Source organism: Zalophus californianus, chromosome 3, assembly GCF_009762305.2.
Source record: "Zalophus californianus isolate mZalCal1 chromosome 3, mZalCal1.pri.v2, whole genome shotgun sequence".
In the NCBI taxonomy this organism is placed as follows: domain Eukaryota; kingdom Metazoa; phylum Chordata; class Mammalia; order Carnivora; family Otariidae; genus Zalophus; species Zalophus californianus.
The window spans coordinates 59,018,958-59,044,261 of NC_045597.1; the positions used below are offsets into that span (position 1 = coordinate 59,018,958).

Sequence of the window (25,304 nt, forward strand, 5' to 3'; positions counted from 1 at the left end):
GACAGAGGGAGGTGAAACTCAAACCCCTCCTATTGTGTCAATTCTTGGAAGGAGGGATGAAAAAAAAATTCTGATCGTCAGGAATGCTTTTCGGGAAAGGACAATTTGTAGACAAAAAATATAAACCATGTTAAAACATTAATGAATAAACTGGGCAACAGCCATTTTGGAACTCAAAACAAAAAAGGCTAGTCTAAGAGGTTAAAAACAAAAGACAAAACCAAACGAAAATCAAACTAAAACCAAGCCAATCAAACAACCAAAACCCCCCGAAGCCATCTACTTAAAAAGAAACAGTGACTTATGGTCACTGTTCTATTATATTAACCACCGCATTTTGGAAAAATATAGGAATTGGCATTTCCAATATTGTTGGCATACTGGAAAGCTTTTTTTTTTTTCAAAGATTTATTTGTGGGGGAGAGAGAGAGAAAGTGAGCATGGGGGAAGGGCAGAGGGAGAGAGAATAATAAGTAGACTCTGAGCGCAGAGCCTCATGCGGAGCTTGAGATCTCAGGATCTGGAGATCATGGCCTGAGCTGAAATCAAGAGTTGGATGCTTTTTTTATTTTTTAAAGATTTTATTTATTTATTTGGCAGAGAGAGAGAGAGAGGGAGATAGCAAAAGCAGGAACATAAGTAGGGGGGAGTGGGAGAGGGAGAAGCAGGCTCCCCACTGAGCAGGGAGCCCAGTTCGGGGGCTCGATCCCAGGACCTTGGGATCATGAGCTGAGCCAAAGCTGACACCTAACGACTGAGCCACCCAGGCAACCCCCCACTTTTTTTTTTTTTTAGCATACTAGAAAACTTTTTATGGTTATTTAGATTTTCAGAGACTTAAGTTTGATGGAAAATATGCTGAGGTATAAATTAACATCAATTTATTTTTGATATTTAATATTGTGCTGCAAATTAAATTGGGTTGAACATATGATAGCAAGACATTATTATCAAGTATAGTTTATTTTATTAAATGTTGAAAAATCTTTGAGGAAATTTTGAAAAATACATATTCGTTTCTATTTGCTTTTGGCCTCCATTAGAGTTTGTTCTTTGTTTATAATTATTTGTGAAGCTTTACTTACAGTCTTTAAAAAACAGAACCAACTTTGTTTCCATGACAGCAGAGTCATCAGATAGAAAAGGGAAAAAAATGGGACTATGCTATCTATTAATAGAAAACATCTCCTTAGCTGGGGCGCCTGGGTGGCTCAGTCGTTAAGCGTCTGCCTTCCGCTCAGGTCATGATCCCAGGGTCCTGGGATCGAGCCCCACATCGGGCTCCCTGCTCAGCCGGGAAGCCTGCTTCTCCCTCTCCTACTCCCCCTGCTTGTGTTCCCTCTCTCGCTGTCTCTCTCTCTCTCTCTGTCAAATAAATAAAATCTTAAAAAAAAAGAAAAAAGAAAACATCTCCTTAGCTGTTTAAGCCCAGACAGTTCGCTAGAAAGAAATGGAATCCTCTTTTGTGTTAAATGTCATTCTTCAGATTTGATGCATCAAGGCCTCTCTCACTGTGTGCTCTAGATGGACTTTGGGGGGGTTCATCTGCAGCCACTGTACAACCTCTGCTTTGCCGAGTGAGACCGAGTGGCCCGGGGAACGGAGCGGGCTCGCGAGTTACACAGCACTCCGAGCACACACCCGGGCCTGTCGCCCTTGCTCCCCCTCCCTCCGCCCACCGGGCGACTCTCCTTACTGCTGTTCCCAGACTTTTCCTCCCTCTCTTTTCTTCTTTCCCCTCACTCTTTGCTGTTCTCTTCTTCTCTTCTTCTCTTTGTCTTCTTCATCCCCCACTAAGGTCCCTGTTCTTCCTTCTCCTTCTTTCCCTTGCCCTTTGCCTTCTATCCCAGACTTAACAGGCTCTGCTCTTCCTCCGCCCGCCCGTCTCGTCAGGAGACTCTACGGGGCTAGCAGGACCAGAGGGAGACATGTGGAAAACCCCAGCAGCCTGGTGTCCGCTCTCCCTTCAAACCCAGATTCTAGATTGGTTCCGTACTTACTTTGGGCTTGGCTGAGGCTTTTAGGGAACAATGGCACTATGGCTCCTTTCCTCTCCTGTCTCAGGCAATTCAGCCCTGGTCCCAAACCTGCACCTCCCACCCCCCATTTGTTAAAACAAAAGTGCCACAGTAAACTGTCCTCCTCAAACACGATTGTGACAGGAGTTCTTATCAATTCAATTTTCCTCATTTCGTGACGTTTCCAGAGATACCGTGGAAATGTCAGGATAGACTATGTCACAAGGCGGGAGCAGCCATGCCTTGCATACCCCTTCAGGGTATCTTTAGGGCGGGGTCCGCTCACCAGTGCTCCCTCTTCTTGGTCACAGCAAGCCCCTCGGACTGCGCTGCCGCAGGCCCCATCCCTCCCCTTCGCTAGGTCTTCCTCCCCCCAAGGTCCCCCTTCGTCCTGCTCCCCCCCAAGTCCCTGCTGTTTCTTGTCTGCTCCCTGATGCTCTCTCACACTTCCTGCCACCATGTGAGCCTATGTATCTCTTAATGGATTCAGGGCACCTTCTTAGAATAGCTGAGTAAATCCCTAGGCTATAAATAATACACGGTTTTCGGTGTAACAAACTACCACTTTCACCTTTCTTGACCCCTGGAGAGTTGTTAAAAGGAACTACTTATCATTCGGGGAATAGGCAACTTTGAAGTCATTTACATAAAGTAATAAGATTCAAGTATTTATTAATACTGGTAATATGGACTATGTCAATATTATTAAAGTATGTATTTAAGATAATATATAAAAAATAAAAAGTCATACATGGGTTACAATTAGGTAACAATATATATTTCTATCCTAAAAAAAGTAGAAGTAAATTTGGAATGACGTAAATGGAGCAAGTAAATTGCTGAAATGCTGTTAAAGAAATGAATCTGAATATATACATTTAAACGAGCCGTCTATTTTGTAAAATTGACTTGTTTGTCAATGATGCCATTACATCATCAGCTTAAAATATTTTCAGAATTCCTCTTCCAAAATTGTCTTCGGAGCCATGTGATATACACTGAAGAAAATCAGACTCTATTTTAGTCATTTTAAAACTTATTTTTATTATCATTACCATTATTATTACCAAAACCAAAAATAGTTCTAGCTACCACGATCACCCACTTTACCCACTAACCTGAATGTCAAAAGTTTTGCACTGTTTCCAAAACTTTTATCTGCCCTCAAAGGATAAAGCTTGGCCATTACTGAAAAATAACATGTCACAGACAATGATACCAGTTTCAAAATATATTAAATAACGGCACGAACATAAGAATAAGTAAATGATTTTCTAAGACAGAAACCTTTAAGGTAACATCATTCATTGGATGTAGAAGTCCTAGTGTTTTAGTTTGCAAATTAGCTACATTATTTTCTAATATGCTTCCTGAACATCTTTTTGATGGTCCAACTCAGAAACAGAGTGTAGAATGGTGGTTGCCAGGGGCTGAGGGGAAGGGAGAAATGGAGCATTGTTGTTTAACAGGTATTAGTTGCACAACAGTGTGAATATATTTAACACTATTGAACTGTACAGTAAAAAATGGTTAAGATGGTAATTTTATGCTATGTTATTTTCAACAATTAAAAAATTTTTAATATAAAACTAAGATTAAATTCATTTCCTATTTAGTAACAGTAGATAATAAGTTTATAAGACTATAGATGATTATGAAAAAACTACAATTCATTTATTAGTAATTTGTTTCACTGGGTGGGACTTTACAATTACACTGATTAAGTACTGTGATGTCCTTCATATGCAAAGATGTCATTGTCCAGCTCCCTTCACTACCCAGTTCCTTTCCCTGCAGGTAAACTCTGTTGCTCCTTCCCTGATAACCTTCCAGAGGTATTCAGTGCATATGCACCTTATACCCTTTGTTTTTTAACATAAATGAAAGCATGCTTTGCAGAGAATACTACATGTTCCTTTTTTCACTTATATACTTGCAATTCATTCTGTATGAGTTTGTGACAAGTTTTTTGAGTTGTTTTTTCCAACTAATAGGCCTGATATAATGCATTACTGATGCTCTTATGATTTGCATCACAGTTGGTTATAAGCTCAGGCCTAAGGAATAGCCTTTTCTGCTTTTTTAAAATTAAACTGCCTCCTCAGAGGCCAACTGACTTTAACTATATGCTAAAACTAAATGACCTAGCTGATTCAGGAAAAAAAAAAATTACCTTAAAAGTAGCAAAGGCATCTGAAGCAATATCAAATGTTGACAACTCCACATACTTAAAGAAGTCTCGGAACTGATTAGAAAAGAGGATGATTTTGGCCAGTGGTTCGTGTCGAATACATTCTCTCAGCATAATCCCACAACGTAAGGCGATCTGTGGGGCTTCATATCTAAAGCATAAACAAGAGAGAAATAGAGAACACCGTTACCTATTAACAAAATAATATTAATGGTATCAAAAGAACCATTTCAATACTGCTATTAAAGGAAGCATAGATACCATTTGTCACAGTTCATTCAAACACCATTCATTCAACACCCACTGAATAGCTAAGATGTGCCTGGCACTATTCCAGACCCTGGGGCCATAACAGTAAGCACAACAGGTCACTGCCTTCCCGGAGTTCATATTTTTTAGTGGGAATACTATTTAGTGGGGTAAGAGACAAATTATAAACAATGAAAAGAAATTTCATATTCTGAGAAGTGCTATGAAACTGAAGACATTAAAATATTTATACTACAGAGTGTGACTACTTAATTTCCTTTCATTTAGACCGAAGGGTCAGGGAAGGAGCAAAGCATTCCAGGCAAAGGGAACTAACTGCAAAGGCTCCAAGGCAAGAACCAGCTTGGTGAGTGAGAGAGAAGTAAAGCCAGCACGGCTAGAATGCAGGGGAAGAGTAGTGAACGGTGTGAAATGAGGCAACAGTGGAGACGGCAGGGGCCAGATCACATACAGCTCCGTAAGCCAAGCTAAGGAATGTGGTTTTAAAGTGTGGTAGGAAGCCTTTGGAGAGCTTAAAGCAAAAAATTAACATGGCCTAACATATGCTTTAAAAAGATCACTCTGAATAAGTCAATCAGAGAAAGACATGTATCATATGACCTCACTGATATGAGGAATTCTTAATCTCAGGAAACAAACTGAGGGTTGCTGGAGTGGTGGGGGGTGGGAGGGATGGGGTGGCTGGGTGATGGACATTGGGGAGGGTATGTGCTATGGTGAGCGCTGTGAATTGTACAAGACTGATGAATCACGGATCTGTACTTCTGAAATAATGCAATATATGTTAAGAAAAAAAAAAAGAAGAAGATAGCAGGAGGGGAAGAATGAAGGGGAGTAAGTCGGAGGGGGAGACGAACCATGAGAGACGATGGACTCTGAAGAACAAACTGAGGGTTCTAGAGGGGGGGGGGGGGGGGGATGGGTTAGCCTGGTGATGGGTATTAAAGAGGGCACATTCTGCGTGGAGCACTGGGTGTTATGCACAAACAATGAATCATGGAACACTGCATCAAAAACTAATGATGTGGAGCGCCTGGGTGGCTCAGTTGGTTAAGCGACTGCCTTCAGCTCAGGTCATGATCTCAGGGTCCTGGGATCGAGCCCCGCATCAGGCTCCCTGCTCCGCGGGAAGCCTGCTTCTCCCTCTGACCCTCCCCCTGCTTGTGTTCCCTCTCTCGCTGTCTCTCTCTCTCTGTCAATTAAATAAATAAATAAAATCTTTAAAAAAAAAACTAATGATGTAATGTATGGTGATTAACATAACAATAAAAATTATTAAAAAAATAAAAAGATCACTCTGGGCATCTGTGGAGAATCTATTATAAAACAAGGAAAAAAATGGGGACACCTGGGTGGCTCTGTTGGTTAAGGATCTGACTTCTGACTCTTGATTTTGGCTCAGATCTCAGGGTTGTGAGATGGAGCCCCTCATGGGCCTCCATGCTGGGCGTGGAGCCTGCTTAAGATTCTCTCTCTCTCTCCCTCTCTCTCTGCCCCTCCCCCTGTCTCCTGTGCACTCTCTCTCTCTCTCTCTTAAAAAAAACAAAAACAAAAACCAGAAAAATGAGCTGGAGAGTTAGAGTGAGAGCAGGCAGACTGGGTAGGAGGAGTAGAAGCCCAGCTAGAGATGATGGTGGCGGGGACTGAGGTGGTAGTAGTACATTAGCGGACTGTGGGCAGATCGTGCATATTGTCTGCAGGAAGAGTCAATAGGCCTTGGTACCGACATAGCTGGGGTAGGGTGGGGAACAAATCTGGGGTGAGGGAAATTGAGGACTCAAGGATTCCCATATTTTTGGCCTGAATAATTGGCTAGATGGCGGTGCCAATTTTTAAGATGAGTAAAACTAGCAGATGAACAGATCAGTGAAGAATTTAAGTTTGTTTCTGACCATGTTAACTTTGAGATGCCTGATATCTAAGTAGAGATGTCTCCTTGGAAGTAGAATATATCTATCTGGGGTTCAGGAAAAAGATAAAGATAAGGATAGCTATGACATGCACGTATATACAATTTGTATATAATAGATGACCAATAATAAATAGCTGCATATTGAACGACTCACTGAAATCATGAATTCTAGCTCGAGGCAAAAACTTTGCTAGAAAAATACAATATTTACTGTAGGAAACAATTCAGGACTGGCACATTACATGTGTTCCATTCCTAATTTAATAGCAAGGCCTCAAGTGTCATGAAATAAATCTAGTTTGCATTACATGCCAGTGTATGATAAGGTTTCGAGAAAGTGAACAAAACTTAGCTCAAGTAAAACAAGCTCAGTATTAAAATGATACAGTTGGCAACTGTGTAGTAAACAGAATAGAAACAAAGGAAGATATAGTGGTAAAAGACTGGGAAGTGCATATAGGATAAAAAAATCTTATTTCATTTCATTTCAGTGAAATACAATATTAATTTATATGGTTCTAATACAAAGCCCCACTGGGGAAAACTCAATTATTTCAATTCTTGAAAAAGCGCTTTCCTATAATGTTGAGGACAGAAGAAAAATGATGTCCATAAAGGACCTACATAATCTTTCAAATTTACCATGAATTTTGCAGATTAGAAAAATTCCAGCAAAAAATATTTTTAAAAGCAAAAAAAGACCACTGAACAGATGAGAACTAAAATGAACAGATAAGAAAACTGAATAGATGAAAATCAAAACAAAACCACTTTTGCACAAAACTTCCTGATATAACTCACCAAATATACGTGATAACATTTTGTTGAGCAATAAAAAATAATGCATTATTCTTTAAAAGACAAGATCTACATGACATTTGATTCAAGGATAGAATCGCTCTCCTACAACTTAGGAAACTGGCTACTTTGCAAAATCAAATCTACACATACAGTAGGGGAAATGGTAAACAAGGATATTTGAGAGGATTCACTAAACTAGGGTAGTATTTATCATTTTTGTCCTGTTTTATGCTGAATACTCTCTATAGTTCTCCTTTGAGTATTCCCTGAATAACTCATATTAACATTGAATGCTAATATATTCAGATAGGCATGATTACTTGCAGAATATTAAAAAATGCCTATTTATAGTGTTAATAATTTCTCTTACCAGAAGAACTTGAAAATCAGCCTGCTGGTACACATGGAAGAGTTATAGATGGAAAATATTAAGATGTTATAAAAAGGGGTGTATTTTCTAAAGTGTGAAGGAGAAAAACATTGCTGTTTACTGGTAGAGTACTTTAGAAATACGAAATAAAGACTGCTGGCCTAGACAAAGAACCCATGACCATTAAAATCTAGACTTTATAGTGAAATATTTATGGATTTTTGTAACTTGGCCCTAAACTTAACATTTCAATTTCATTTCTCATCCCATTCCCTACAATTTTGGGGTATGCCCTTCTCTCAACCTAGAAGGTCCTTCTCCTTACATCTCTACCTCTAAGATTCTCTCTCATGTTTTAAGGCTTAGTTTAAATACCACCTCCTCCTTGAAGTCTTTCCCAATAAACCACCACTCAGGATTATTCTCTCTCTCCTTCATATTCTTACAACAGTTTGTAATTCCAGTTTAGCACGTTTTTCAATCTATACTATGCTATATCGCCAATAAGTAGTTATAAATCTGTTTTCTTCACCTCATTTCAAACAACTTCATTGACGGGGATAGGTTTTACTTGTTACCGTCTTGCTCTCTCGTTACCTTCCCCTTGCCTCCTCTGCTCCCAGCTCCATGTGCTGTCTGCATCTTATCTGTTACTCTCCCCTATCCCCACCTCAATCTCCAGAGTGCTTAGCATAATGTTTTGCACAAAGTAGGCATATGATGAAATTAATGAATTATTTCTTCTTTCTTCTCCTCCCCCTCCCCCCTTCTCCTTTTAGAGAGAGAGAGAGAGAGTGTGTGTGTGTGCACGAGAGGGTGGCGGGGGGAGGAAAGGGAGAGGAAGAGAGAGAATCTTAAACAGGCTCCACGCCAAGTGTGGAGCCCTACGCAGGGCTCAGTCTCACAACCCTGAGATCATGACCTGAGCCAAAATCAAGAGCCAGACGCTTAACCGACTGAACAGGCGCCCCTGAAGTTAATGAATTTCAAATGCTGACTGAAATTCTTAATACTAGAACTTTAATGAAACTCAAACTCTGGCTTAAACAAAAAGCTGTATGATCTCTAGCCAACATTTTTCTCATTTCTTGATTTAATTTCCAAACTGAGATCTATAAAAAGTTTATATTCCAAACTCTTGGGTATAATTAGTTCACTTTTTCCTTTCATTTGGTCAAGTTTATTGGAACCATCTGTGATATACTATTTATTCTTGAGAACTAAAAAAATATTTTAAAAAGTATTCCTCTGGGTCAGAACACTTGTTGCATCCCATTAGTTTGTGCCTAAGAGTGGAAATGTCATTCTCTGAGATGAAAGCTTCTTAAAGTTAGGAATACATTGGGATATATAGAGAAATTCTTGATTTTTTTGTCAGTAGCCTTTAAGGGATCTATAATTCACATATATCATTTCAACCTTACTACCCTCTAGGATATTGGCTTCTGATAGTTTATTGCTCCACAAATTAAGCCTATCTTAAGTTTCAAATCCCAATAACATTAATTTCCTTATTCTTGATACAGAATAAATATCTATTCTCTTCCACTTATGAAAAAGGTTCCCAAGGGCAGGGACCAAGATGAATCACTGTGCCTCTACGATGACTAATTTATGTCAGGTTGCTAATAAAGATTAATCCAATACATGTTGAATCATTATTTTATAGAACTGAATTATATCTTCCTTTTTGATTTGTATTTTGGATCATATAGTCTGGCCTCTAACTATGTTAGTATAAAGAAGGCACACTACTATATATGCATGTTTATTCAAATAATCACAGCACAAAAGATCCCTTTCAAGTTTAAGAAAAGCTAAAATGTAAGAGCAATTGTCTCCTCTAGTAGTGAGCTACAGTAAACATTATATAAAAAATCGTCAGAAGATCTCATGAAAGAATATCTCAAGTTAAGAACACATATAAGAGGGGAAAATGACTTGCGTTGTTGCCAGAAGCAAACAATGTCAGGCAGTAGTTGGAAAAGTTCTGTAAAATGTCACTTAACAAACACTAGGCCTCCTCAATATAGGCAAGAAGTTTTGCTTTTAATCTAGATATATTTGCTTACTTTAAAAATAGGGAGAAAACTCTGTCCACTAAAAAAGCTTAGAAGCAATAACAATCCAATGAGAAGCCCAAGCATCCAGATTATAGTCTCTAGGAACCATTCCTCACTAAAAAGAACATGAGTCCTTGGTAGAAATGGCTGATTCCAAGTCTGTGTTAGGAAATATACAAGATGGGCCTGGTATATCTTGTGCCAGAAAGCAAGGAATCTCACTTGCTAATGTGAGTAATATCAAAAGGACATGAAGTAACTTGAAGGATAGACAACTGAGCACCAGCAAGAAAAATAAAACATATGGGAAAAAAATTAAACCCACAAGTTTATAATGATAATAAAGGGATGGGGGGAGGGGAGAGAGAGAGAGAGAGAGAGAGAGAGATAAAAGAAACTCATTAGATGCCAATGGAAGTTCCTGGGGTAACAACTTATTTCTCTCTAAATTGATGATGGAAAGAAAAGAATTGAGCATTCATTCTACCTCTCTGGTATGAATTGTATTTTAAAGTAGTTAAGTTATTGTGGTAAATGATAGAAAGTTATTCTCTATAAAACTACTCTAGTCAATAAATGCATGATGAGAGGGGTGCCTGGGTGGCTCAGTTGGTTAAGCATCTGCCTTTGGCTCGGGTCATGATCTCAGGGTCCTGGGATCGAGCCCCGCATCGGGCTCCCTGCTCAGCGGGAGGCGTGCTTCTTCCTCTCCCACTCCCCCTGCTTGTGTTCCCTCTCCTGCTGTCTCTCTCTGTCAAATAAATAAATAAAACCTTAAAAAAAATGCATGAGAAATGACAAGATTAGGAAATCATCTTTTTATAACTGCTAATGAAATGACTGAATCATACAGCGTTAATCAATGATCGGTAAAACAGTCGAGTGTAAGACTGATGAAGAACTTTACAGTGGATTAAGCTGTCTCCACCTGAACCCACTGCTCAATCTTAGCATTACAAAATGTATGTCTCCTGATGAGATGAAATATGAACTACACAGCACCACCTACAAAATATGATTGCCAAAATAAAACTGAATCTGAATCTAATCGAGTCTTTAAGTATAACCTCCAGGACAGAAATACAGGGGACAGTGGAACAAGTGACACCATTAGGAAGCAACATGACAAATCCAGAATGGAGGAAACTCTGTAGCATAATGAACTCAGTTTTTCATAAAAAGGGGAGCAGGCGCTGTTCTCAATGAAAAGAGACTTTAAAAAGACTTATGTGGCATTACAACCATTACAGTAAGTGGAACTTGTTAGGATCCTTAACTGAACAAACCAACTATGGAAATTTGGGGGAGGGAAAATCAAGGAAATTTGAGTATGGTGTAGGTATTAGTTACTAAAGAATTACTGTTACTTTTTAAGTATAATGATTATATTGTGGTTATGTAAAATTTATCTTTTTTATTTTTGCAATGCATATCAAAGTAAATTATTTAGGGTTGATAAAGCAAGATTACATGAGGTTTGGGATTTGCTTTTAAAATACTCCAGCCAAAAAAGTAGGGGGAGGTGTTGGGGAAATAGATGAAACAAACACAGCAGAATACTGATGGTTGTTAAGATTGGGTGATGGGTACATAGGATTTCTTCATACTTTCTACTTTTGTATATGGTTGAAATTTTTGGATTAAAAAATTTTTAAGTACTATTAGGAGAAATTTATGATCTCAGTATTAGACTTCTGGAACATCTTCCATTGGCTATGATTTTTTATGCATCACTGAGAGGGGTTTAAATGACTTCATCCTCAAGTTCTCTCAGTAACTTGGAATGTCACTTGCCTGGTCCAAGAGAAAAGTTCATTTAGAGAAAGTCTTTATTTATAATCTTTTCATAAAGTTTGGGTTCCAAATCCTTCATATCATGTTTCATATCCTATATCCAGATGATTATCTTTGATGGGCAAATATAAATTTTTTCTTTCTCTCTTCCTTCCTTCCTTCCTTGTTAGAATTAGGTTCAACATAGAATGATACTATCATTTTCCTAAATAACATCAGTTTGATTTGTAAATGCACCAATCAAGTTTTGTCTTCAGTTTTTAAGCAATTTACAAGAGATAATTCAGTCAAAATGCTGACTTTTAACAAAGGATTTAGCATTTCACACTAAACTAAACAATGGTGATGGGTAAAGCTGATTCTGGCGAAACTATTCTACTTAGGACTTCTTGTCTACCCTGTACTCAGGATCTTCTATAATCTTCTTTTCCTTCACACCTGAATGGTCCACAAGTCTTATTAAAGATACAGTAAGGTAAAGAACATGGAATTTAGAAACAGATCTGGATTGAAAACTTGGCTCTGTCATTTATTAGCTGTATAACCTTGAGCAGTAGCCTTACTCTAAGTTTCAATGTCCTCATCTATAAAATGGTAAGAGTAATACCCAGTCCTCACAGTATTATTAAAAGAATTAGATGAAATAACATAAGTAAAGATACTGAATGCAACACTTGGCACATAGCATGTGCTCAATAAATGGTATCTACAACAGGATGTGAAGGAATGGATTTAAAGTCTGGATTGAAAAATAAAAGAATCATTATAACAGCGAATAAAGCCCAGAGGTATCATCACCAAATTGTTGATTAATGGTTTTCTTTGGGAGAATTTGGTTTGTACTCCCTCTATATTATACATTTCTTCTTCTTTTTTTTTTTTTTAAAGATTTTATTTATTTGTTTGCCAGAGAGAGAGAGAGCACAAGCAGGGGGAGCAGCAGAGGGAGAAGCAAGCTCCCCACTGAGCAAGGAGCCCAATGCAGGGCTCAATCCCAGGACCCTGGGATCACGACCTGACCTGAAGGCAGACGCTTAATCGACTGAGCCACCCAGGCGTCCCTTATAGTTTAAAATAATAAGTATGTGCTGCTATGAATCAGAAAAAAATTAAAAATATTTAAAAAATGTCTGCTTTCTTCATTCCCAATATCACCAGTAAAGTTTTGGCCCTAATTATCTCTTGCTTGGACTCTTCCAAGCTGCAGTCTCAGCACCTCCACACTCCAAGCCATTTTCCACACTGCAACCAGAACTCATCACATCTAGTCCCTGGGGAGTTCCATGTTACCTACAGAATGACATTCAGATTCCTTAGTGGGACACAGAAGGCTCTTCATAATCTGTTCTCAGCCTTTCCAGCTTTATCCCCCAACCTTTCCTCCCATTCACACTGGACTCCAGCTACACCAGAAGTCCTGTCAACTTCCAAACACATTATGCATTTTGATGCCTCCATGCCTTTGCACAGGAGGCACTCAATCCTTCTACTCTTTGTGCCTATTTGGCAATTTTCTACTTTAAGACCTGCTCCATTTTTGATGTCCCATAAAGTAACAACAATGAGTTGTAGTGAGTTGTCTCTTCTCAGTGTAGACTATGACTGCTTGAGGAATGGAAAGCTGGGTGGTGTTCTGAGAGCACAGACTCTGGAGCCAAACTATTTGGGTTTAAATCATACTAGCTACGTGACTTTGGATAAGTTAGTTAACCTCTCTGGCTGCAGTGTCCTCATGTATAAAATAGGTTATAACAATAACAATAACAATAGCAATAATAACTACCTACAAGACTATTATAGAAATACAAAGCAAGTCCTGGCGTTTAGTAAATATGATCTAAACTTCTACCATGACTATTACTATCATTAGTGTTATTACTACTAGTACTGTTACTACTGTAGGCCCTTCATAAATGAACTAACAAGCAATTTTAGCCTTAGGAACTGAACTAAATATTAACTTTTCAGAAGAAATGGAAAGATATTTTATAAAAGTTTCCTAATGAATCAAAATTGAGGAAGTTATTCTTAAAGTAAATAATTCTTATTTTGGGGGGCACCTGGGTGGCTCAGTCGTTAGGTGTCTGCCTTTGGCTCGGGTCATCATCCCAGGGTCCTGGGATGGAGCCCCGCGTCGGGCTCCCTGCTCTGTGGGAAGCCTGCTTCTCCCTCTCCCACTACCTCTGCTTGTGTTCCCTCTCTTACTGTGTCTCTCTCTGTCAAATAAATAAATAAAATCTTTAAAAAATAATAATAATTCTTATTTTCCTATTGTGTGCTATAAATACAAGAAAATGGAGTCTTAGAATAAAAATCTGTATATTAACAAAGTGGCCTTTTATTAATTAAAAGCAGGGGAGAGGGGCAGAGGGAGAAGCAGGCTCCCTGATGAGCTGGAAGCCCGAGGCAGGACTTGATACCAGGACCCTGGGATCACGACCTGAGCCTAAGGCAGACACTTAACCGACTGAGCCACACAGGAGTCCTACCAACTTAATTTTCTAAATAAATATCTAATTATGGTAAATTTTTTTATATCTTCCATAAAGCATCTATAGTATGTAATTATATACATTTTACCATATCAAAAAGGAATGAAGTTAATTTTATTTAATTAATCAATTAATTATTTTTAGAGAGAGCAACAGAGAGCCTGAGTGAGAGGGAGGGGCAGAAAGAGAGTGAGAGAGAGAATCTCAAGCAGGCCCCATTCAATGCGGAGCCCGACGCAGGGCTTGAACTCGTGACCCAGACATCATGACCTGAGCTGAAATCAAGAGTCAGGCGCTTAACCAACTGAGCCACCCAGGCACCCTGTGGAAGATACTGTTTTAGATCATCCACACCACTGCTCTTCTCCATCAGTCAACACAATCTCCAGGACAACACATTTCAGCATTCTCAAGGGATCATTTATTTACAAGCTCATTTTTAAAAACTACTATTAAACTTATCCTCATTTCCTGAAACATAAATCTAATATTTTTCCTCTCTCCAAAACTCTTCAGTGGCTCCCCATTTCCTTGAGGATAATGTCAAATTTTTTTTTTAAAGATTTTATTTATTTGTTTGAGAGAGAGAATGAGAGATAGAGAGCACGAGAGGGAAGAGGGTCAGAGGGAGAAGCAGACTCCCTGCTGAGGCAGGGAGCCCGATGCGGGACTCGATCCCAGGACTCCAGGATCATGACCTGAGCCGAAGGCAGTCGCTTAACCAACTGAGCCACCCAGGTGCCCTGTCAAATGTTTTAGAGCTTAACATTTTAGAATCTCCAGAAGTTGGTATAAATTGATCACCTTGGCCTTATTCACCAATGACCAGCTGTGCAAATCATATCCTTGTGCATCCATTAAGACTTGCAGTTCCCCATGAGCTGCAAAGGAGCACTTTACTTTATAATGTTATTCTGGCACTTATATATGACCTTCATTGTATTTGTTTAAAATTGCTCATATGTTTCTATGGAAATTGCAGCTCTTAAAAGGAATACAGATAATAATTTCTTAGATTAGTAGTTACTGAATACTATGTGCTAGATGCTGTGCTTTATAAAGCATTATCTCATTGAAGACTCCTAACAACCAACTCATGTAGGTATTATTATTTGACTCCTTATTGCAATGAGGAAACCAAGACATAAGGAAGTTAGATAACTTGCCCAAGATCTTATAGTAAGTAAGTGGCAGAACCCTGGATGAAAACACAAATCTTTCTGATGGTGCAAAGTCAATGGCATATAATACAATATTATTTTAGTGTGAAGGTAATATTATAAATTTTACTTTTATTTTACAGATAAGAAAACTGAGGTTTGGAAAGGTGCAGTGTCTTGCCTAAGGTCACAGAACCAGGAAGCGCCAAGAGACAAGAAAAAAGAATAATCAGAGAACAAAAATTAGTTCTTATAAATTAAAAGTAGAGTAGCTGAAATGAAAATTCAATAGGGTTTATCTTCACTTAAATGTAAAATTGACATCTTCCAACACATAAAAAGATAAGAGATGAAAAACAGAAGGACTAAGAAATCAATTCTGGAGATTCAACTCCTGACTAACAGGAAATCTAGAAAGTGAGAACACAGAAAATGGAAGGGAAGAAATTTTCAAAAGAAACAATATGTAACAGAGAATGTTAGCAATCACCGAAATCCTCTGTCCTCTTCTTCCTGGACACCTAGACAACATTTCTCAGATTTCTTTAAGAAGTAAGGGGCTGAATGACTAAGTGCTCTCCAATGGAATGTGAATGGGAGTAAAGTAAGCCATTTCCAGGCATGGCTGATAATTTCTCCCATGTATTTTCTCCTTCCTATGAGCTGAAATGGCAAAGCTGAACAAAGTGATCGGAGGAACCATTTACCCAACAGAGCCACCCAGGCACCCCAATGCTGTATACTTTTAACAACTATTCTATACTCAAACCTACTTTAAAGGAAACCATGGACCTACCCTTTGAGGAGCATGAACAGAATATGAGGATGAGCACTAATGTACTCCACAGTAGGACTCCGAGTACCTATCTGTCTTCTCAGGATGTTGTTAAATATCTGGGTCACATCTTTTTTTCCCTGTTAAAGAAACAAACAACCATTAAATTGCACAATTGAAACAGGTGAATTATATGGAGTGTAAGTTGTATCTCAAAAGCTGTTTACACATACACACACACAAAGAGAAATAGCACTGTTCTTTGTAATATCCAAAAACATTAATTTATTCTTTTTTTTATGATTCAACATTTATATACAGTATAAAATGATCACCATAAGTCTAGTTACCATCTCTTACCATAAAAAGTTAATACAATATCATTATCTATATGCCACATGCTACATTACATCCCCATGACCTATTTATTTTATTTATTTTTTAAATTTATTCTTGTCATATATCTTTAGTCAGCTGTGCTTTCAAACATTCAAACAGAATCTACAAAATGATGCAGCTCTTTTCACAGGATTTGCACTGTGGTTAATTTGAACAATTAGAAGTCTATCTCTCACAGTTGAAATGGCACAGAAGAATTTAAAATAGTAGTGAATATGATACAATTGAATTCCTTATGCTTTTTTACCTTTTAGCTTTACATAAGAATAAAATTATGGTTAACATTTTTTAAACCATCTTAAAGAACGAGGGAAAATAGATGAAGAAAATAAAGATTTTAGCAAATACAGGTTGGAATCAAATTCCTTTTTCTTAAATGTACTTTTTAGTAATTTTTTCCCTCCACTCAATTCCCACTCCAAGTTGGTGCATTAAAAAAAAAAAAAAAAAGAATGTGAGTTTTCTATTAGGTGGATACATATTTTAGGTGATCGTTAAGAAATCATATCTAACCTAGAGAAGTAGAGAGGCTCACTCAATCCTAGTAGCCTGAGGCAGAGGAACTATAGCCAGTCTTGGATAAGACTTTTCAGAGCCCTCATTTACAAGACTTCCACTCTCACACACCCTACAACCTGAGGCTCATCTCCTTCTCCAACTGAAGCTCTGAATTGAACATTAAGTTTTTTGTTTTGTTTTGTCTTTTTAAAGATTTTGTTTATTTATTTGGGAGAGAGAGAGAGATAGTGAGAGAGAGCACGAGCAGGGAGGAAAAGGAGAAGCGGGCTCCCTGTGCAGGGCTCCCTGTGCGGGGCTCGATCCCAATGACCTGAGCCGAAGACAGCCGCTTAACCGACTGAATCCCCCAGGCACCCTGAGTTTTTGTTTTTTTAAGATTTTATTTTTAATCTCCATACCCAATGTGGGGCTTGAACTCACAACCCTGAGATCAAGAGTTGCACGTGCTTCTGACTAAACCAGCCGGGCACCCTGAACAGGAGTTTTTTTATATAAAAAAAAAGGACAAGACATTCCATTGTTAGTTACTATGGCCCTGATTCTGGCCTTCGTCTTTCAGCTTAACTGTTAAAAGAGTACCTTTCACAGTTATGTCCTCTACTTCAAAGCAGTCTTCACTCTGCAGAGTGAGCTAAGTGGAAATGCGAATCTGACTATGCCAGTCTCTTAACCTCTTCAATGCCTTCCTTTTGCTTAGAAATAAGTCCAACGCCCTCCAAGACCTGGTCCTTGCCTACCTCTCCAGCCACATCTCACTTTTCAATTCCTACTTCAAGTTCTTTTAATAACAAATGGCTGTACTACATAAACGTATACACAATCTTTCTATACCTTTGTTCCTGTTCTTCTCTGTCCTGAATGCTTTTCTTTCCTTTCTTTTTGTAGCTAAATCTTAGCCGCTCTGTAACCCGGGCTCAGGGGTGCCAAGAGCAGCTGGCTCCAGGGTTCCCAAACAGACCAGGTTCAGCCACTCACCGCTGACAAAATCCAAAGGCAGAGAGATGAGTGGTGGTGAAACAAGAAAGGAATTTATTTCAGTGAGGCCAATACCGGGAAGACAGCACAGTGCTGTCTCAAAGACTATCTCTAAAGTGCTAAAAGTACCCGTGGGTTTATATAAGGAAAACGTGGGACAAAGTTTGGTGGGTATATGTAGGTAAGCAGTAAAGATCATTATCTTGGGGTCAATCATGTGCGGTCTTGCTGACGTCAGGGCAGACCTTTTTGCTTGAGGGGTAGTTTCAGTTGCCTGCAGGGGTCTTTTGCCTGAGTTAAGAGATAAGCTGGAAAAAAGAACTTAATTAGAAGGTGCAGACAGGTCAAAATGGATGTCACTGAAGTCGTCTTTCAATCCTGCAGATTCAGTTAAGAAGTATTCACCTTTAGGATAACTGCCCTTCTCTGTGTGACAACACCACCTCTGCCTACATAGACCAGTACCTCCTATTCCCTTTCAACCCCTACCTTCATCTCTACCATGGTCATAGCAGCTCACATTAAGTGCTTACTCTGGGCCCGGCACTTAGTATAAGAACTTTACGTGTATTTTCCAATCCTCATAACAACCTTATAATGTACATTCTATAAGTAAGGAAATTAAGGACTAGTGAGGTTACCTTATGCAGGTGGGATGTGGAGGAGCCAGGACTCCATCCAAAACTGATGGAATCCAGAGTCTGGGTTCTTAGCTATCATACTAAACTGATTCCAACACTGAACACAGTATACTGAAATGAATTTTGTCTCTAACTCCCTCATCACACTGATAGCTCCCAAGGATAAGCCATATTTCAATGCCCATAGTAGGGCCCGATATATAGTAGGCATTCAATATTTATTGACTGATTTATTACTTTACAGGCATAGTCATCCATAAACCCTTTATCACAAATCTAGACCACTGAATCTCATGTATCTATTAATGTGGCACTTTTTTAATACCAAAAGAAGTAGGACCCAAAATGAAAAGAAGACACTAAGATTATTCAATTAATTACTCAATCTTAAAGCTACTAGCCATATAAAATATGGACTAGGTAGTGATTAAGAATACTAATTAATATATAAATATATAATAACTATTTATTATATAATAAATAATATATAGATAAATATTCTTAAATAAGGATTCACTTTATCAACAATTGGTTTGAAATGGATCACAGACTTAAATGTAAAACATAAAACTATAAAACTTCTAGAAAAAAACAGAGGAAAATCCTCAGGATATAGATTTAGGCATATAATTCTTAAACTTGACACTAAAAGCACAATCTAGAAAACAAAAACTAATAAATTGAACTTCAACAAAATTCAGCACTTTTGTTTTGTAAAAGATCTTGTTAATAGGATGAAAAGACAAGTTACAGATGGGGAGAAAATACTTCAAGCCACATATATGACAAAAAACTAGTGCTAGAATATATAAAGAAGCCTCTGAACTTGGTAGTATAAAATACAAACGCATTAGAAAATGGGCAAAAGACACGAAGAGACATTTCACCAAAGAGGATCTACACATGGCTACAAGCACATAAAATATGTTCAACATAATTAGCCATTAGGGAAATGCAAATTGAGATCACCGGGAGATATTATTACATATGCCTATCAAAATGACTAAAATAAATAATGACGACACCAAATGCTGACAAAAATGCAGAGAAACCACACTTGTACATTGTTGGTGGAGATCTAACATATATAGTTAATCTGGAAAACAATTTGGCAATTTCTTAAAAAACTTAACATGTGGGGTGCCTGGGTGGCTCAGTTGTTTGAGCGTCTGACTCTTGTTTTTGGCTTAGGTCATGATCTCAGAGTCCTGGGATCAGGCCCCGTGTCAGACTGTGTTGGGTGTAGAGCCTGCTTGAGTGTTTTCTCCCTCTGCCCCTTCCCTTGCTCTCTCTCTCGCCCTCTGAAGTAAATAAATAAATCTTTAAAAAAATAAAATAAAGGGCGCCTGGGGTGGCTCAGTCGGTTAAGCAGCTGCCATCGGCTCAGGTCATGATCTCAGGGTTCTGAGATGGAGCCCCACGTCGGGCTCCCTGCTCAGTGGGGAGCCTGCTTCTCCCTCTCCCTCTGCCTGCCGCACCCCCTGCTTGTGCTCATCTCTCTCTAATAAATAAATAAAATCTTTAAAAAAATAAATAAATAAAAATTAAATTAAATTAAAACTTAACATGCAACTACTATACTAGCAGTTGCACTCCTGGTATTTATCACAGGGAAATGAGACCTGGCCATGAATGTTCATAGTGGCTTTATTCATAATAATCAAAAGCAGGAAACAACGTAGAAATCCTCCCACAGGTAAATGGTTAAACAAACTGGGCTATACACCCATACCAGGGACTCAGCAATAAAAAGGAATGAACTTTGAAACATGCAACAACCTGGATGAATCTTAAGGAATTATGCTGAGTGAAAAATGCCAGCAACAAAGGTTACACAACCTAAGCGTCCATCAACAGACAAATGGATAAGGAAGATGTGGTATATTTATACAATGGAATGCTACACAGCCATAAAAAAGGACAAGACTGTGCCATTAGAGACATGGATGAGCATGAGGAGTATTATGCTTAGTGAAATAAGTCAGACCGTGAAAGATAAATACCACATGATTTTACTCATATGTGGAATCTTAAAAAAAAAACACCCACAAATGAATAAGCAAATAAAATGCTGAATTAGACCTATACATATAGAGAACAAACTGATAGTTGCTAGAGGGGAGAAAAGTGGGGGGTTGGGTAAAATGGGGGAAGGGGAGTAGGAGATCTAGGCTTCCAGTTATGGAATAAATAAGTCAAGACAGCATAATGAATATAGTCAATGACACTGTAATAGTGATGTATGGGAACAGATGGTAGTGAGCACAGCATAATATATGAACTTAAGGAATCACTATATTGTACACTGGAAACTGATGTAACATTGTGTGTCAGCTCAAATAAAAAATTTTAAAAGATTACACATGATATGGTTCCATTTATATTCAGATTGCAGAAAGGAGAACCGATTTGTGGTTGCTAGAGCCTGAGGATGGGGTTAAGACAGGCGAGCGGCTATAAAAGGGCAAGAGGAGGCATCTGTGTGGTGACGGAAATTTCCATATCTTGACTTTATCAATATCAGTATCCTGGTCATGTCACTGCGCTATGGTTTTGCAAGATATTGCCATCAGGGAAACTGGGCAAGGTACATGAGATCTCTCTGTATTAGTTATTATTGGTTTTCTTGTTGGAGCAAGTTGGAGGAAGCTGGAGGAAGAAAGCAGGGGAAGTGCCCCCTTGCTCTTTCAGGGAGACTGTAGCCAGCAACTAGATGCATGCTAATTAAAAGCCAGAACCTCAGACAGTAGCTTGTAAAGTACGTATCAAACTCCTTCCGGGGCAAGACTGGAAGATGGGTATTTCTGTGGCGCTTCCTCTGTGCTAGCCTGGGGGAGGTGGGGATAGTTGCAACAAGTGCTCTTGTACCCATTAACAACTGCTCCTTTGTTTGCTATAGTCCTGTGGGACTCATGAATGCAAGCCCTGTTAGCTTTCATACGTAGGTGATTTGGGGGACCATCCCTTAGTTGGCAGCCTTAAAACTTGGGGCACCAGATGTGTGGTCCAAACCCTTTGCTCCTCAAAGAGAAGCTGGGCATTGGGGTTCCCCCCCAAATGAATGGTGCTATGCCAGGGGGTGGGGTTTATGGCCAGTGTGTCTCAGGCTTTCCTATCCATTTTGATGTGGATATTTTCTCAGTTGCTCAATGAACAGGAGTCACTCAGCTAATTTCTAGATTTCTCTCAAAGGGAATTCCTGCACGTGTAAACTGTACATTCGGTTAATCCATAGGAGGAGGGAAATTCAGGAGCCTCCTATGGTGCTATCTAAGTCCAGAGTCCCAGAATTTTTTTAAATGATAAAATTCAATGCCGGTTCTCATATATTTCTGGTGAGGATATAAAGCAATTTAATAATACCTGACTGATGTCCTAGAATCTCAAATTGGGAAATCTATTTTTTTAAGATTTTATTTATTTATTTGAGACAGAGAGAAGGAGAGAGAGAGAGAGAGAGCACATGAGAGGGGGGAGGGTCAGAGGGAGAAGCAGACTCCCTGCCAACCAGGGAGCCCGATGCGGGACTCGATCCCGGGACTCCAGGATCATGACCTGAGCTGAAGGCAGTCGCTTAACCAACTGAGCCACCCAGGTGCCCTCAAATTGGGAAATCTAGCTGAAAAATAATCCTAAATGACAATCTTAAATACAGAAGAAAAGTTTCAGACACAGAGACTTTTTTTTCAAAGAGAGAATGAGCACGCGTGTGTGAGCGGAGGAGGGCCAGAGGGAGAAGGAGATTGAGAATCCTAAACAGGCTCCAGGCCCAGCACAGAGCCTGATGTGGGTCTTGATCTCATGACCTTGAGACTATGATCTGAGCCAAAATCAAGAGTCAGATGCTTAACCAGCACAGAAATCTTTATCATAGTGGTGATAATACAGAGTTAGAAATAATCAGTATGTCCAGAATTAGGCATGGTTACATAAATTACAGTATATGTAACTGGTAGAAATAAGAACATCAAAATGTTGGCAATGATTAAATACAAGAAAAATCTATGGCTAGCCATTGCTTTCATTTTATTTATTCCATGGAGAGAAACAGAGAAGGGTAGAAATAAGGGAGAAAAAGAGAAGAACTCAGAAGAAAGGAAGGAAAGGGAGCCAGGGAGGAAGAATTTTAAAAAAGGGGAGAGAGATCAAAACAAAACAAAACAGACACAAGGGAAAGCAAATTTTATCTTCCTTTAAGAAAAACACACTATATAAAATCCAAATTTTAACAGAAAATTAGGAGCTGAGTCTTCAGTTTAAAAGGATGCTTTAGGATCAGGTGCTCTCATAATTTTAAAACACGAAAAATGTTCATACTACTTCATACTAAATGAATTTCATTTACACCTATGTTAAACAATATACTTGTATAAAGAGGTTTAACTGTAAATATAAATAAAATTTAAAATGAAAGAAGTCATCTGTTCTGTTCAAACCTTTCTAGACTCTGCAGTAATCCTGCACAATATCAATCCTTTTTGAAAAGTCATAAGAGCATGTTTTTCATACTTCCCAGTGAAATGCCACAAGAACATTTCCATACAGCATTCCAGTGAACAGTAGAAATGAAGCTCCACAGAACTCTATCCAACTTTTACACAGAGGAAAACATTCTTCTGGTTCATTAGCAAATAATGTGCAAAGGCAAAGGAAGCCCCCTGTGGATAACAAAAACAAGCTCTGATACCAGGAACAGCTTCTCAAATCAGAGGAAAGGATCAGAATGGACAGGATTAGAGAAAACTTAAACAGGTACCAGATGATTAATGAGGGTCCTTCCATAATACAGAACCTTTGCAGATATCTATTCATCACACTATACCTAACTGGAGTAAAACCTTAACTATTTCAAAATCAGTCTTCAGCAACCCTCAGACTGCTAGATTTCAAGTTCTGGATCTAGAAGTGGCCAGAACAAAAGAAAAAAAAATGTTTGATGGTAAGGAAGCAACCTCTAGAAATGACCCAAAATGCCGAATATTAGCCAGTAATTCTAAGATTACATATAATGTAACTGAACAGATGCCAAACCTGAAGAAGCACTTGCATTAAACTGACAACTTCAAAAAGGTCAGCCCTAACATGAGATAGTCAACCATTATCTGCAGAATGAATGATACATCCGGAGGTATCAACTGTAATGAAATAAGAGAAAAAGACAGAAGAAAGAAGCAATGAACAGCAGAGACAGCAAGTAGAAGGAACTGCTGAAAAAGAGCATCATTCACTGATAATAGAAGTGAGAGAAGGCAGGGACGCCTGGTGGCTCATTTGGTTAAGTGTCTGCCTTCGGTTCAGGCCCTGGGATTGAGTCCCGCATCGAGTTCAGCATCAGGCTCCTTGCTCCCAGGGAGCCTGCTTCTCCCTCTGTCTGCCGCTCCCCCTGCTTGTGCTCTCATTCTCTCTCTCTCTGACAAATACATAAATAAAATCTTAAAAAAAAAAAAAGAAGTGAGAGAAGGCAAATAAAGGAGAAAAAGAGCAGCATTGCAAAAGAAGACACCTATTTTAAAATTGCAGCCATTGACTTGTATATAAGATATATAAAGAATTCTCAAAAACTGCTTCAACAACCAAATAAAAGGAGGGCAAAAGATCTATATAGACAATTCACAAAAGAAGAGATATGGTGGCAAATAAACACACAAAAAGATGCTCAACATCATTAGTCATTAAGGGAATGCAAATTAAAATCACAATATAGGGGCGCCTGGGTGGCTCAGTTGGTTAAGCAACTGCCCTCGGCTCAGGTCATGATCCTGGAGTCCCGGGATCGAGTCCCGCATCGGGCTCCCTGCTCAGCAGGGAGTCTGCTTCTCCCTCCGACCCTCTTCCCTCTCATGCTCTCTCTCATGCTCTCTCTCTCTCAAATAAATAAATAAATAAATAAATAAATAAAATCACAATATACCACTGACACTTAAGTGGCTAAACTTAAAAAAAACAAAGCTAAAAGTAAACAGAAAACCTCAACACTACCCAACTAGGTATTTACACAAGTGAAATGAAAACCTACATCTGCACACACAAACTGTGCATAAATGGTTATAGAGGTTCTATTTGTAACTGCTTAAAACTGGAAATTCCCCAATATCCCCCAACTGGGGAATAGATAAATGGTCTGTGGTACATCCATGCAGTGGAATACTACTCAGCAATAAAAAGGAATAAACTCCTGCTACACAGCAACAACATAGATGAATCCTAAATGCATTACGTTAAGTGGAAGAAGCTAGACTCAAAAGGTTACATTTTGCATGATTCCATTTCCACATTTGTTAAGGCAAATTATACAAGGACAGAAGACAGATCAGTGGTTGCCAGAGGCTGAGGGTAGGAAAAAGAGCTGATTACAATAGGGCATGGGAAAATGCTGGGGGTGATGGAATTGTTCTGTATCACAGAACTGTGTATTAAAAAGAGAGAATGTTAGTTTGTGTAAATTACACCTTAATTTTTAAAAAATGAAACATAACTGTGGCCATTGAAGTCATGGACCTCTCTCTTCTGCTCTCCTCCCTCTCTTCTGCTCCTGTATGTGTTGGCTTGTGGGAGAGGGGTGGGGAGAGCTGAGGTGGGTAGGGCAAATGTTTGTGCTGAATTTCAGTAGCAGAACTAGATAGGCAGAGCCGTCTGCAAGGGGTTGGGGGTGAGGAGTGTTCACTGCATGGCTGAGTGCTGCTTTGCAGGGGACCAAAATTCAAACTGAACTAATTTACAGATACTGGGAAAGTTTCAGAGAACCCAAGCACAAGCTAGCTCAGAATTAGTTGCTCTCAAATTTTTTCAGTATAATTACATTTACACATGGCAAGAATTCCAACGCAGAGCTCCTTCCAAACCCCCTGGCCCTTTCTATCTCTCTCCCCATCTTCATTCTTCTGTCTTTTCTGCAGGCTGGTTTCCTCTACTTTTTTAGTTTAC

The 25,304-nt window shown here is 38.9% G+C and overlaps 1 protein-coding gene across 10 annotated transcripts in view; it reads right to left on the reverse strand.

Moving 5' to 3' along the window:
- CAB39L (calcium binding protein 39 like) overlaps positions 1 to 25,304 on the reverse strand; it is a 114,665-nt gene that overhangs the window by 23,171 nt on the left and 66,190 nt on the right. For all 10 annotated transcript variants that reach the window (XM_027588641.2, XM_027588636.2, XM_027588640.2 and 7 more), the window contains 2 exons: positions 15,868 to 15,986; positions 4,192 to 4,360 (listed from right to left, as the gene is read on the reverse strand). In XM_027588641.2, coding sequence (XP_027444442.2) covers positions 4,192 to 4,360; positions 15,868 to 15,986 — 288 coding nt within the window. The remainder of the gene's footprint in view (positions 1 to 4,191; positions 4,361 to 15,867; positions 15,987 to 25,304) is intronic.